This window comes from Entelurus aequoreus, linkage group LG19 (genome assembly GCF_033978785.1).
Source record: "Entelurus aequoreus isolate RoL-2023_Sb linkage group LG19, RoL_Eaeq_v1.1, whole genome shotgun sequence".
Taxonomy (NCBI): domain Eukaryota; kingdom Metazoa; phylum Chordata; class Actinopteri; order Syngnathiformes; family Syngnathidae; genus Entelurus; species Entelurus aequoreus.
Window position 1 is genome coordinate 51,793,070 of NC_084749.1, and position 16,417 is coordinate 51,809,486.

Consider the following 16,417-nt stretch of genomic DNA (forward strand, 5'->3'; position numbering starts at 1 on the left):
ATTCAAAAACGATTTTTTATTTTATTTTATTTTATTTCATTTTTTGAATGAAAACAATACGCAGCAATACCATAACAATGCAATACAATTCCAAAAGCAAAGCCGAGCCAGCAACACTCAGAAGTGCAATAAACACAACAATTGAGAGGAGACACAAACACCACACACAACAATTGAGGACACAAACATGACACACAACAATCTACAAGTAGTGAAACAAAAATGAATATTATCAACAACAGTATCAATATTTGTAACAATTTCAACATAGCAGTGATTAAAAATCCCTCATTGATATTATCATTACAAACATGAATAAACAAATAAAAAGAACAATAGTGTGACAGTGGCTTACACTTGCATCACATCTCATAAACTTGACAACACATTGTGTCCAATATTTTCACAAACATAAAAGAAGTCATATTTTTGCTTCATTTAATAGTTGAAACAAATTTAAATAATGGATCCCATATTCCAATATATGACTCATTATTATCTCAACTAAATGCAGTTTTTTCTACCGATATCATCTCCATAGCTTGTGTGCAGCAGTCAGTATGAGTCGGACTATCAACATCTATCCATTTTTTTAATATTACCCTTTTTGTTATTATGTATATTGAAAGAAATGCATTTTTACTCTTTGATGACACGTTCCTAAATTGATGGAGATCCCCAAGAATACAAGTTTGCAGTGTCATTATATTAAGGACTGTGATTGCTTCTTTTGTTGTTTTCAACCATAACTCTTTTATTCTCTGACATTCCCACAATAAATGAACAAGAGTTGCCTCACTTCATACATAACTTGCTATCTACTACACCAATTTTAAACAGCTGAGAAGATGTCAAATACAATCTATTCAATATCTTTAATTGAGTCCGTTTATCTTTAGGATTTTATCAACTGATTGCAATAATGTACATTTGTTTCAACTATTAAATGAAGCAAAAATATGACTTATTTTATCTTTGTGAAAATATTGGACACAGTGTGTTGTCAAGCTTATGAGATGTGATGCAAGTGTAAGCCACTGTCACACTATTGTTCTTTTTTATAATAAATGTCTAATGATAATGTCAATGAGGGATTTTTAATCACTGCTATGTTGAAATTGTAACTAATATTGATACTGTTGTTGATAATATTCATTTTTGTTTCACTACTTCTGTGTGGTGTTTGTGTCTCCTCTCAATTGTTGTGTGTGGTGTTTGTGTCTCCTCTCAATTGTTGTGTGTGGTGTTTGTGTCTCCTCTCAATTGTTGTGTGTGGTGTTTGTGTCTCCTCTCAATTGTTGTGTGTGGTGTTTGTGTCTCCTCTCAATTGTTGTGTGTGGTGTTTGTGTCTCCTCTCAATTGTTGTGTGTGGTGTTTGTGTCTCCTCTCAATTGTTGTGTGTGGTGTTTGTGTCTCCTCTCAATTGTTGTGTGTGGTGTTTGTGTCTCCTCTCAATTGTTGTGTGTGGTGTTTGTGTCTCCTCTCAATTGTTGTGTTTATTGCACTTCTGAGTGTTGCTGGCTCGGCTTTGCTTTTAGAATTGGATTGCATTGTTATGGTATTGCTGTGTATTGTTTTGTTGGATTGATTCATTAAAAAAAATAAATAATAATAATTATAATTAAAAAAAATAAATCGATTTAAAAAAAATGAGAATCGATTCTGAATCGCACAACGTGAGAATCGCCATTCAAATACGAATCGATTTTTTCCCACACCCCTAGTTTCCATATATAAGCCTCACCGGACTATAAGTCACAGATATATACCTTTTGATTTGAGTTATTTACACAGAAATATTTATTTACATACCTTAATTGTTTCCAAACGGTGCCTATAACAAGGCAGTAAAATGGCTGATCGAACAAAACGTCAGTCATGGTCATGGAGCCACTAGCTGCGCAAGCTAGCTCTCCAATCAGCTAAACAGACTCAATAACTCCACGCTGACGTTTTGCTGAATTTACTGAGGAATTTGTGAAAGTGAAACAACACAAAAAGAATGTAAGTTAATAATACTAACACAGACACTTGTAAATGTGACGCTGGCTCGATTACAATATGATGGCACGCACAAATATGGGACACTTTAGTAAGTAGGAATAGTTTTAGTTGTATTGTAAAACTTACAAACGTTGCTTGGAGTCATGAATGAAGAATCCACACAAGTAGAAGCGCTATGGACGGCTATAAGACGGAACAGCACTTTTACTTATGGTTTAAAGCTTCAGATAGAAGAAGTGCACAGCAGCACCTGTAGTGAGCAAACTTCAAAAGATGGCGCCATAGCACAAACAGTTACACACCTTTTCAGTGAGTTTGCTAGATTTTTTTTTTTTTTTTAACTATTTGTATTATGGTTGTCAGCGAACAAAAATCCGTAAATCAGCCACACCGTTTCTAAAGCCGCAGGGTTCAAAACTTGGGAAAAAGGTCATTTTTAATTTAGGTTAATTAGAATTATGTGCCAAGGTTTGTTAGTACGAGCAATTAGACTTACAAAGTTAAATAAATGTAATATATAATACACAACTCAGGATATTTCAAGCCTTCTTTTGATATCATTTTGCTGATTATGGCTTGCAGCTTTTGGAAATCTTATAAAATGAGTTTTTTCAACAACTGCTAGCCAGGATCATCAAAACGATAACAAATATCTCACTTTGCATGTCATTAGTTTCACATTTAAAGTTGACTTTTGTAACATATTTGAAGTTTTTGAGTTTCACCTGTAGAGTTTAGGGGTGTTCTGATATGATATTAATGATGGATATCCATCTGATATCAGCAAATACAGGATCATATTGTATTGCATGATACAAGCAATTATAACATCTAAATGTCCTCCAATGAGCGCACAATTTACAAAAGTCATTTATAAAAGGGAAACATGCTAGGCTATAGGCTACTAATTGCCAGCAGCTACACAACAGCTAAGCACGCAATAGCATTCAAGCTAAACCAACATCATAAATGTCCTTTATTGCAGTGTTTTTCATACCCATTATTGTTCTCTTCCACTCATTTCACTCCATCAAACATTCTCTGACATCCCACACTACTAAATAATACAAGTAGGAATGATCCCTGCTGATATCGTATTGGATCAATGTGGCCATCATTCAGAGCTCTGATATCGGTACGGAAAGTGAACTACGGCATCATGACACAAACATAACTAGATGGATAATAATAGGATACCAAACTAATAGAATGATATCATAATGCGTGTTTGGCATAAGTGAGGACATTTGACACATTTGATCTGCTGCTTATCCCCCAAATGCATTTTCTTGAGAGCAGAAGATGACTTAAAAGTCAAATAAACACTTATTGGGGTGTTACCATTTAGTGGTCAATTCTACGGACTATGTACTGTACTGTGCAATCTACTAATACAAGTCTAAATCAATCCATCAAAACTAAGTATTACCTTCCTACCTAAGTACTACCTAAGTACTACCTTACTACCCAAGTACTACCTTCCTACCTAAGTACTACCTAAGTACTACCTTACTACCTAAGTACTACCTTCCTACCTAAGTACTACCTAAGTACTACCTTACAAGTCGGACTGGAATGATCAGTGTTATTGCACTTTTTCTAGACTTGTGCATTGTGGTCTTCACAAGAAGTCAAGTAATATTTCAAGGAGTCATTTTCACTTCAGTCTGACTCAGACTTTGTATTTTCAAGAACATTATTGATGCCCAATCAATAAGACGTGGAAATATTGGTGATTTTTGATTGTCTTGTTAAAAGGCACACGTAGTATAGATACAAATACTTTGCCAATATTCCATTATTGCACCTATGTGCATAATCAATAGGTCACATGTTTTAGCAGGCATGACTAATAAGTGATTGATTATTATGTGTTCCATTGATTAGTCACCTACTTCCTGCTTCCACATTTTATTTTCTTGTATTTAGTGTACACAACATTTGAAAGGTTTCACACATTGATTTAGTTAGACACCTCTTTTAATTTGTGTGCGTATTAAATCATCTTTTAATGTGTGTGTGTGCGTATTAAATCATCTTTTAATGTGTGTGTGTGCGTATTAAATCATCTTTTAATGGGTGTGTGCGTATTAAATCATATTTTAATGTGTGTGTGTGCGTATTAAATCATCTTTTAGTGTGTGTGCGTATTCAATCAGCTCCACCAGGGGGTCCAAACTCTTCTCACTGTAGGGGCCACACTCTGAAATGTCAAAGCGAGAAACTTCTTGGGCATCCAAAAGGGCCATAAGTGTTAAACATAAGTCATTGGTATTTTAATTTTGACGCTTACATCTGTAGATCAACTTCAGATCAATCAATTGCTTATAAGTTTTTATTATTTTGTTTCTTTTATGTTTGTCAAAGAAAACTTTTTTTTTTTTTTTTTACTGCAAACACACAACATATACAATATATTCGTAAATACAATACATTTTACCCAGGAAATATTTCAAAGTGGAATATTTGATGTGAAGCCTTGATTTTGATTCATTATTATTTACTTTTATTTTTTTTTCATAATTTTTTGAGCAGTGACATTTAAAACAAAATCCCACTAAAGGGGCTCCAAAAGGGTCCTACTTATAAAAGTCTTATAAATAAGTATTTTACTTTTGAAGCTTAACAAATCAACTTTAAATCTATTTGTCGATTTGAAGTTTTTTATTCTTTTTCATGTTTTTGTTGTTGTTTTATGCCTTTTTTTGTCAAAGAAACACACAAAATATACAATATTTCCTCCCAAATATGAGTGTGTAATATTTGATGTGAAGTCATTGGAGCCTTGATTAGTTCAATAATTCATAAAAAGATAGATTGTGAAGTTTTTAACTGAGTGTGTTAAAGTAAAAAAGAAAAATGGCAGCTTTGTGTTATTAGAGTCAACATTGCAACTTGTGTCGTTACATTTCACATGTTTGCTCTTTTATTACCATTTGTTGTGTTTTCTGTTATATTAAAAGTGTCCCCCGGGCCGCACTTTGGACCCCTGGTCTTGCAGCCGCAGCCGTCCGATGCATGATTTGTAATTATGAGCTCTTATTTCCGCTGACGCTTGGAGGACTTTGACAGTCGTGTGGTGCACAAAGTGAGCAACATTTGACACACTTTGCTGCAAATGAGACTTTAATCGTCCGTCGATCCAACAATTACAAGCAATGAATGTCTTGGGAAAGAAAGAGTGGAAGTGAACAGGAACAATAAGCCAGTAATCCATGCAGCACTGCTGTAACAACTTGTAATGTCTCCTACATCTCACATGAATATTGTAAATGTCTCATGACTTCCTTCTTTTCTCCGACTAGGTGGATGGTCTTCTGTCCTTGTCTGCATGAACGCTCATATTAATCTCTTCTTCTCCCTCCCGTCCTTTTCATTCTCTCTCCCAACGCTTAAAATAGAAGTGGAGCAAAAAGGTAAATACCAGACACCCCGCCCACCTTCACACCTTCTTGTTGTGGACCACGGTGGAACCTCTAAAGTCCAAGCCCCTTGCAGACTTCAATCAGGCTTAGAAGAATTGAATATGAAGTGGATCCATCAAGCACGTTAGCTGCGAGTCCTTAACCGAGTCTGGTGAGACTTCAGCTCAGTGAGGGATGGACTTCACACAGAAAAGGGAGATTATGACATTATGAGGACCATAAAACAATCCATAGAACATCTTCCCTTTTCTCACATCCTTCAATAACTGTGCAGCCGAGCTTTATTCTTCTCCCATGTTGGGCTTTTTTGACTTTGTTCCTAGATCAGTCCTTGTAGTTTGTGAAGCCCTTTGAGGCACTCAGGTGTATATTCATAATAATAATGCATTTGACTTATGAGGCGCCTTTCTAGGCACCAGAGGACAAAAAAATGGATAAATAAACGTTGATTGCTGCGCAAGCTAGCTCTCCAATCAGCTAAACAGACTCAATAACTCCACGCTGACGTTTTGATGAATTTACTGAGGAATTTGTGAATGTGAAACAATACAAAAAGAATGCAAGTTAATAATACTAACACAGACACTTGTACATGTGTTAGCATATTAGCTAATGCTAATGCTACATACATTACAATAGCACGTACAAAAACACTCCTACAGACATCACACATGGGACGCTTTAGTAAGTAAGAATAGTTTTAGTTACATTTTAAAACTTACAAAGGTTGTTTGGAGTGATGAATGAGAATTCCATACGAGTAGAAACGCAATGGATGGTTTTACTTCCGGTTTAAAGCAGAACAAGAAAGTACATTTTCAACCTATAACACCTGCAGTGAGAAAACTCGTCCAAAAGATGGCGCCGTAGCACAAACAATAAAAACATGAAAAAGATGGCCATTTGCAAAGAAAAATCATTAAATTAGCCGCACTGTTTTATCATTTGCAGGGTTCAAAGCGTAGGAAAAAAGTAGTGGCTTTGAGTCTGTAAAATAAGGTATTTTACTGACATCAGAGCAGGCGGCGAGGGAATGAAAGGAGAAGGAATAAAAAGATAATAATCAATAATCAACATGATTGGCACAAGAGAGGAGGTGGCTGGCACAGAGTTTATACTAGAATGTCATAATTACAAGTACAAACATTCATTCATCCATCAATTATGTTACGATGACGTTTTCATTTCTATTCTGCTGCTTCCACTAATCCACTAATGAGTGCAACTAATACAAATATATAAAATACTACTAACTAATACAAATGTATAAAAAACTACTAACTAACTAACTAATACAAATTTATAAAATGCTACTAACTAATTAACTAATACAAGTAATACAAATGTATAGAATGCAACTAACTAACTAATACAACTAATACAAATGTATAAAATACTACTAACTAACTAATTCATACAAATGTATAAAATACTACTAACTAACTAACTAATCCAAATGTATAAAATAGGGACCGCATGGAGTGATTGCAACTTAACACATACTTTTCTCACAAAGTTGAATTTGATGAATGAAGGATTGTCAAAAGTGCAACACAAATGTTTTTACAATATATATAGAGACGATTATTTGAACTATTTGTTTCCTAAATGAGACACTGAGGCTATTGTTTTGATCCGATTACTCAATTAATTGAACAAACTAATCGATAGATTACTCGACTACAACAATGTTTGATAGCAGCAGCTTTAGCCCCTTTAAGTACGTCCGTCAATCTGTGATGTCGCAAATGTTTAAATTGGCGTTCGGAGACATTTGTGCTAAGCTATCACCCAAATGCAAAAATCTTATGTTTTGACACTTTGAAGGTTTTTAACGCGACTATCCAACATTTGGATAACATGAAAGATCAAGGACATCACATGTGAGCCAGGACCCAGGCTGGAGGTCCAGGACCCAGGCTGGAGGTCCAGGACCCAAGGCTGGAGGTCCAGGACCCAGGCTGGCGGTCCAGGACCCAGGCTGGAGGTCCAGGACCCAGGCTGGAGGTCCAGGACCCAAGGCTGGAGGTCCAGGACCCAGGCTGGAGGCCCAGGACCCAGGCTGGAGGTCCAGGACCCAGGCTGGAGGTCCAGGACGCAGGCTGGAGGCCCAGGACCAGAGGTCGGACCAGGTGTGCCACACTAATATGTGTCGCCAACCAAAAGTATTGCTGAACAGATTGTGGTGGACTTTAGAGGTTCCACCGTCCACTGAGTGTTATGTTAAAGACCCGGGAAGTCAGACCGGCTGAAGAGACGAGATAGCACATGAGCAGCCTGGAGATGTACGTGCGGGCTCATTGGCTGCCACCCACAAGACTTTTGTTCCTCCTCATTCTGCCGTTCTGTCCAATTTGCTTGGCTTCCAAGCGTTTTGCCCGAAGCATGTCTCGCTCGCTCGCTCGCTTCTTCCTTCTTTCTTTCTTTCTTTCTTTCTTTCTTTCTTTCTTTCTCCAAGGCTCCTGCCATCATTGTCACCTGACCACCCTCATGCCTTACCACCACAACCAAAACACCTCAGGAGATCTGTTACTGGAAGTTTTAAAAAAAAAAGCCAACCTTTGCCCCACTTGCTAATGACAAGCCTCTCAGGTCTTTGGTCTTTACCGTGTGAAAGGTGCAATGTGTTTCCCACACAGCTCATGACTTCTGCTTTCATTTGAGTCTTTATTTGCAGGATTTGTTGGTTTTTTATGTTCCTGTTGTTTGTGTGCTAAAGTCAAAGCTTCTTTTGCGTTTGAGATTATTTAAACTTTCTGCTTGATAACCTTCCTTTTTGTCTTGCTATGCACACAACCAAAATCCTTCTCGTGGTGTTGAAATTATTAGCGATAGCTTGTAAAAAACCTGCTAAAGGTCTGACCGTACGTAGACATCTCATAGCAGATTCTGTGTTGATGTTGTTGATGGTTTATTAACACGTCTGCTTTTTATTCTACTTCCTTCCATTGCTAGTTTTTATATGTCCCGGGAGTCTGAAAGCTGTCGGCGAGCCCTCCTTTCAATTCGAAGCGGAGCAACAAGCCGGCGCCTGGTGCAAAGATCCCCTGCAGGCGGCCGACAAGATCTTCTTCATGCCTTGGACTCCTTATCGGACAGACACTCTGATCGAGTACTCCTCCCTGGACGACTTCCAAAATGCCCGGCAGAGCGTGACCTACAAGCTGCCCCACCGGGTGGACGGAACTGGATTCGTGGTCTACGACGGGGCTGTGTTTTTCAACAAGGAGCGCACCCGCAACATTGTCAAGTTCGACCTGCGAACTCGAATCAAAAGCGGCGAGGCCATCATCAACAACGCCAATTACCATGACACGTCGCCCTACAAGTGGGGCGGCAAAACGGACATCGACCTGGCGGTGGACGAGAACGGCCTGTGGGTGATCTACGCCACAGAGCAGAACAACGGCATGGTGGTCATCAGCCAGTTGAACCCCTACACGCTCCGTTTCGAGGCCACATGGGAGACGACCTACGACAAGCGCTCGGCCTCCAATGCCTTTATGGCCTGCGGAGTCCTCTACGTGGTCCGCTCCACCTACGAAGACAATGAGAGCGAGGTCAGCAAGAGCATGATCGATTACATCTACAACACCAAACAGAACCGTGGGGAATACGTCGACATCCACTTTCCCAATCAGTACCAGTACATTGCATCTGTGGATTATAATCCGCAAGATAATCAGCTTTATGTGTGGAATAATTTTTACATCCTGAAATACAACTTGGAGTTCGGGCCCCCGGATCCAGCTCACGGTAAGAAACCTTCAACTTCTGTTGCTGAAAATGTGATTGTGTATTGTTCTCTATCCCTTTGGCGTATCAAAATGGATACATGACAAGGGAGCTCTCGGGGCATTCAATCGATTGCGACTGGACCGTTTACTTTGTCGTGCCGGCAGGCTTCATCAATTCCTGCTCACAGACTCAGATTGGTGACATCTAGTCAGCCGGTGACAAAGGAGGGTATGAGGGCCCCACCGGGAGTGATTAAAACAAGTTCAGGAGGCTAAAATTGGTTTTGAAACTGAAGGAGAACACATCCACTTCACCTGCAGCTTCTTCTGCAAAGCACTGGTCAGATATGAGGGGTGTTGGGATCATGTCTGCTAGGAGAGGGGACGGTGGAAGTTCTAGCTTCAATGGCGCCCCAGCAGAAGGGTGGCTTTCCCCCTCATCCTTGCGGCGCCCTGATAATTGCCAGAGTGGCCCATATGTAAAACTGTGACTGGGAGGGGGGAATTGATGTCTCTTTCAGCTTAAGACACTACCTACCAATCAATCAATCAAAACCACCACCATGCTTGACTGTAAGTCCTTCACTTGTGTAGTCAGATTTGGACAAATATGTTTGCAAATTGAGTACTTATCAATTGACTAGGTAGGTAGGTCTTTATTGTCATTGCACAAGTACAACACAACTTAGTTTTCAGCACAAACCCCTTCAAAATTAGACAAACAAACAGTCTACCGGGTTACAGAACAGGAACGCTGACGGGTCGCCACAAGGCGCCCCGTAAAAGACGAGAAAAGATAAACGCTGGGGGAGGATGAGTAAAAAAATACAATCTAGACTGGGCTCCCAAGGGGGCCCAGTCTGCAGTGGGAAAATCTTAGTTTCCCTTGTGTCAAATTGTCCTTGTTGCAACATTCCTTTTTCTTGCCTGTGGATGTTCTCATTCATCAGGTGATTGTGTGCTAAGGGCATTCAATCGATCGCACCTGGACTGTTCAGAATATCTTAGAAGACCCTTGGCCTGTCATCCGAGCAGGCTTCATCATTTCATGCTCACGCACCGAAGCCATGTCCATACAGGAATCCTTTTTCGGTGGAAACTGTAAAGTAGTCTGAGCACTTGGTGCCGGACCCGAACTATCTTATCTCCCGACAAGAACGGTTTCGCTCTGTTCTGGTGCACCGACGGTAGCCATTAGGATGCAAAGGAGTGACCCTCTGTCAGCACAACAACAGTCAATAGGATGAATTCACCGTCGTTAGCATTCCTTTCAGTTGTGTCAATGCTTAACGTGTCACCTGTCACGAGGAATACCTTTGTCCTGTTATTTGTTGAATCTTTTGAGTGGGATGAAGTCTCCTCAAATGAGAGGCCAAACGTTTTCTAAGGAAAACTGAACAGTCCAGTTGCAATTGATTAAATGCCTTTTCTTGGTATTAAACCATGTTTTTTTTTGTCTTCAGTTTATCCGATTATATTCTTAGCAAACCTAACAGCTGATTGATTTAACTTTCTATCGAACATGTTTGAGAAACTTTGTCTTTAGGGGGCTGTGTAGTAAACAACACCTTGAGAGTAGTCAAGAATATATATCTTAGGGATGTTCACCATGCGGGCACTCCCCGAGTCCCTCGTGTCAAAGCTCCAGGGACCCCCTTCTTGGCTATAGCTTGTTCTTTTTTTTACACAGTGATATACTCACAGCCCTGGAAACTTACATGCCTGGACAGGTGCAAAGTCAGGCCTGGGGCAAGGTTAGATCATTCCCCCAAGTGAGGCTGGAAATGGAACTCTCTACTGACTATAAAATAAATACTTGACACTTTGACGGGGTGTAAGGATCCAAGGATCTGCACCAGAGGAGCAAGGGACAATGATTAACCAGGATCATAAGAAGCACATGCTTCTAAATTAGCTGCCAGGAAGCTGAGACCTGCGATAGACCTTGTCCTGAGAATATAACAACCTAATCCCTCCACACCCTGAGTTCTAAATCCATGGTCGGTTCAATGCAGTCAGTTAAGAGATCATGGAGGTCAAGAAACTTTCACAGATTATCACCGAGCTCAGCATTTGCTAATGTTTGCTCGGGTGTTTGTCAAGCGATAGCCGTAAAAATGGGTTCAGCCGGTTGAAGAACATTAATCACGTCGAGGCCAGAGGGAGTTTCAGTGTGAGGATGACGATTGTCAGGACTTGAGAATGGCGTATTGAGGCAAATAATTATTTGCGAGAAAACATCATTTCTACTGCCAGTGGAAGAAAAGGCAAAATGAATACAATAAAATGTAGGACAAATACACAACAGTTCAGATCTGTTTGCCCAGTTCTAAAAACAACAACAAGATAATATTTAACAACCCGAGTTTTCACATTGGCATACATTCAAAGTGAAGTTGTTTTTGAGGGTTGTGACCAGTATGAGGTGCACCCAAAGCTAGTACTTAAATTCCCCCTTATGGTTTGGTATTTTAAAGCTAGTGTTGTTGGTCTTTACTGTAAGTATTGACTGGTCACCAGTCAATCAGGGTACACAAGCTTTACTGGTCACCAGTCAATCAGGGTACACGCTCTTTACTGGTCACCAGTTAATCAGGGGACACATGTCAACATTACTGGTCACCAGTCAATCGGAGACACGTGTCAACATTTCTGGTCACCCGTCAGTCAGGGTACACACTATTTACTGGTCACCGGTCAATCAGGTGATACATGTCAACATTACTGGTCACCAGTCAATCAGGGTACATACTATTTACTGGTCACCAGTCAATCAGGAGACACATGTCAACATTACTGGTTACCTGTCAATCAGGGGACACATGTCAACATTTCTGGTCACCAGTCAGTCAGGGTACACACTATTTACTGGTTACCAGTCAATCAGGGGACACATGTCAACATTACTGGTCACCAGTCAATCAGGGGACACATGTCTACATTACTGGTCATAAGTCTACTTTACTGGTCACCAGTCAATCCGGGTACACACTCTTTACTGGTCACCAGTCAAAAAGGGGACACACTATTTACTGGTCCCCAGTCAACCAGGGGACACATGTAAACATTACTGGTCACCAGTCAATCAGGGGACACATGTCAACATTACTGGTCACCAGTCGACCAGGGGACACATGTAAACATTACTGGTCACCAGTCAATCAGGGGACACATGTCAACATTACTGGTCACCAGTCGACCAGGGGACACACGTAAACATTACTGGTCACCAGTTAATCAGAGTACACACTCTTTACTGGTCACAAGTCTACATTACTGGTCACCAGTCAATCAGGGGACACACTCTTTACTGGTCACCAGTCAACCAGGGGACACATGTAAACATTACTGGTCACCAGTCAATCAGGGGACACATGTCAACATTACTGGTCACCAGTCGACCAGGGGACACACGTAAACATTACTGGTCACCAGTCAACCAGTGGACACATGTAAACATTACTGGTCACCAGTTAATCAGAGTACACACTCTTTACTGGTCACAAGTCTACATTACTGGTCACCAGTCAATCAGGGGACACATGTCAACATTACTGGTCACCAGTCAACCAGGGGACACATGTCAACATTACTGGTCACCAGTCAACCAGGGGACACATGTCAACATTACTGGTCACTAGTCAATCAGGGGACACATGTCAACATTACTGGTCACCAGTCGACCAGGGGACACATGTAAACATTACTGGTCATCAGTTAATCAGAGTACACACTCTTTACTGGTCACAAGTCTACATTACTGGTCACCAGTCAATCAAGGGACACATGTAAACATTACTGGTCACCAGTCAATCAGGGGACACATGTCAACATTACTGGTCACCAGTCAACCAGGGGACACACGTAAACATTACTGGTCACCAGTTAATCAGAGTACACACTCTTTACTGGTCACAAGTCTACATTACTGGTCACCAGTCGACCAGGGGACACACGTAAACATTACTGGTCACCAGTTAATCAGAGTACACACTCTTTACTGGTCACAAGTCTACATTACTGGTCACCAGTCAATCAGGGTACACACTCTTTACTGGTCACCAGTCAACCAGGGGACACATGTAAACATTACTGGTCACCAGTCAATCAGGGGACACATGTCAACATTACTGGTCACCAGTCGACCAGGGGACACACGTAAACATTACTGGTCACCAGTCAACCAGTGGACACATGTAAACATTACTGGTCACCAGTTAATCAGAGTACACACTCTTTACTGGTCACAAGTCTACATTACTGGTCACCAGTCAATCAGGGGACACATGTCAACATTACTGGTCACCAGTCAACCAGGGGACACATGTCAACATTACTGGTCACCAGTCAACCAGGGGACACATGTCAACATTACTGGTCACTAGTCAATCAGGGGACACATGTCAACATTACTGGTCACCAGTCGACCAGGGGACACATGTAAACATTACTGGTCATCAGTTAATCAGAGTACACACTCTTTACTGGTCACAAGTCTACATTACTGGTCACCAGTCAATCAAGGGACACATGTAAACATTACTGGTCACCAGTCAATCAGGGGACACATGTCAACATTACTGGTCACCAGTCAACCAGGGGACACACGTCAACATTACTGGTCACTAGTCAATCAGGGGACACATGTCAACATTACTGGTCACCAGTCGACCAGGGGACACATGTCAACATTACTGGTCACCAGTCGACCAGGGGACACACGTAAACATTACTGGTCACCATTCAACCAGTGGACACATGTAAACATGACTGGTCACCAGTTAATCAGAGTACACACCAGAGGTGTGGACTCGAGTCACATGACTTGGACTCGAGTCAGACTCGAGTCATGAATTTGATGACTTTAGACTCGACTTGACAAAATGTAAAGAGACTTGCAACTCGACTTAGACTTTAACATCAATGACTTGTGACTTCACTTGGACTTGAGCCTTTTGACTCGACATGACTATCCCCAAAACCCAAACCTTAAAAAGTTATTTGGGAGCGCTCCGTATCTTTCATTTTATACGTCTGTGTCTATAAGCGTGTGTGCTGCTTGTCAGCTGGTGTGCTGTCAGTACAACAACCAATCAAATTAGATCTACATTGTTTTCATCACACAGCATTCATCCAATCCAATTGCAGGACAACCACCGAACATGAGTTGTCAAACAATGCGGCAGTGAGAAACAATTATGCCAAAGTTGGTTTCGTTCGGGTATAAAAACTACGACTTGGTCAACAAAAAACGAATTGCCGTATGCAAATCACGCAGTTGGAATATTACAGACGGAGACGCAACAACTTCCAACTTCGTTCGACATTTGAAGTTGCACAAAGAAGGGTAAGTTTTGAATGTAAGCTAACGTTTATTGGCTAAGTAACATGACTTTTATTTGCTGTGTAGTTAAATCAGTGAGGCTGTAAACTCACTGCTAACGTTATAACCATAGACATCTTATAAGGGTACGCAGCATTGAGCGCTACTGCCTACTGGCGCAGACGAGACGCGGAGCCGCCATCTTGGAGTGGTGATCCGCTCCACTCAGTGCAATTCATTTGGCAGGAGCAATGAACTGTCAGCAAATTTAATTCATCTTACCTCACTGAATACCACTCATTTTCACACGCTTTTTTGTCATACGTGTAGCTATGATAACGGACACATGTTTTATTATTCATAGTTTGCTTAACAGTAATATAATATTCTTATACGCTATAAATGACCAGACGTCCGAGATCAAAACTGGGAATATAATCCCAGAGAAGGGGGAAAAAAACGGTCAGCTATTTTTAAATTGAAGAAACAATATGATTAGATTATATATACATGCGTATATCCTACATAAACAATGTATGAATACATTAGATATCTATATATCTTAGGGACCTATAGACTGTAACTCTGTTGCTGCAGCAGAGAGTTTATTCTGTCTTGACACTTTGTATTGATATTTTGTATTGCATTCTTCCCTTAAATGATCATGTTTACAGTGATTGTTTTATATCTATTTTTTATGTATGTCGCTTTGGATAAAAGCGTCTGCCAAATACTTAAACATATATAAACACCTGAAAGTCTTTATATCAGCTAAAACCACCAATCTGTTTAACTGGATTCAGAATAAAACCAAATGCTGTTTTACCCAACAATGTTAGTATTTGAATATTGTTACTTGAAGACTTATTCCTGGTTACAATTATACTGTTAAGAAAGTATTGTCTTATATTTTGCCTAAAATGAGAATGCATCATAATCAGTGGCGGCTGGTGAATTTTGTTTTAGGTGGGGCTGAAAGTTTGTAAAGCAAACCCCTGTAGGGGCGTCATCCTCCCCCAGAAGATTTATTTGTGATTCTCACATACAAATATTGAAGATCTTTGCTCCTTCTCAACTCTGTGGTAATGTTATTTTCATAAAATACAACCAATAGTATGTTAATGTTTGTTTTTGCAAATGTGTTTATTCTGTAAAGGAATGAGTTAAATGTTTAAAATTGTTTAAACTATTAAAATGACTGGTTAATAGTGCTATTATGAATTGCAATGTCAGCACTATTTTTTTTCCTGCAATTTCAAATGCACTTGTTTTAATAAATAAATACAGCGTTTTAAAAGCATACACAATCTGTGTAAAAATATTAGTCTGTGGTTAAAAGGACTTGAAAGGACTCGAAACTCAAAATGCAGGACTTGGGACTTGACTTGAGACTTTCTAGTCTTGACTTTGGACTTGACTCGGGACTTGCCTGTCTTGACTCGGGACTTGACTCGAGACTTGAGGGCAAAGACTTGAGACTTACTTGTGACTTGCAAAGCAATGACTTGGTCCCACCTCTGGTACACACTCTTTACTGGTGACAAGTCTACATTACTGGTCACCAGTTAATCAGAGTACACACTCTTTACTGGTCACAAGTCTACATTACTGGTCACCAGTCAATCAGGGGACACATGTCAACAAACAATCCAAGACATTCCTACTTTAGCGTCTATGTGGCAGAAGATGCATACTAGTGCAATGTGGGAGGGTTAGGGTGGACATGCAGACCAGGTAGTGATTTCAACCTGACACTTTTGTGCTAACTTATTCACTTCCCATACGATACTGATATTGGAGCCTTGAGTATTGGCAGTTATCAATATTAGCACAACTCTTACATACAATACTACAATGGTAGGTGTAAAAACACTAACCTATTTATTTTCAACCGCCTGGAATGGACTTATGCTGTCTTTAAGTTTAAG

At 40.2% G+C, this 16,417-nt stretch overlaps 1 protein-coding gene across 13 annotated transcripts in view; it reads left to right on the top strand.

Moving 5' to 3' along the window:
- The window catches only part of LOC133635434 (adhesion G protein-coupled receptor L2-like), a 257,133-nt gene that overhangs the window by 139,187 nt on the left and 101,529 nt on the right, over positions 1 to 16,417 (top strand). For 12 of the 13 annotated variants that reach the window (XM_062028642.1, XM_062028643.1, XM_062028645.1 and 9 more), the window contains exon 5: positions 8,385 to 9,185. In XM_062028642.1, the coding sequence (XP_061884626.1) occupies positions 8,385 to 9,185 (801 nt within the window). Of the gene's footprint in view, positions 1 to 5,405; positions 5,421 to 8,384; positions 9,186 to 16,417 lie in introns of all 13 variants that reach the window. The other variant, XM_062028653.1, reaches the window with a different exon arrangement.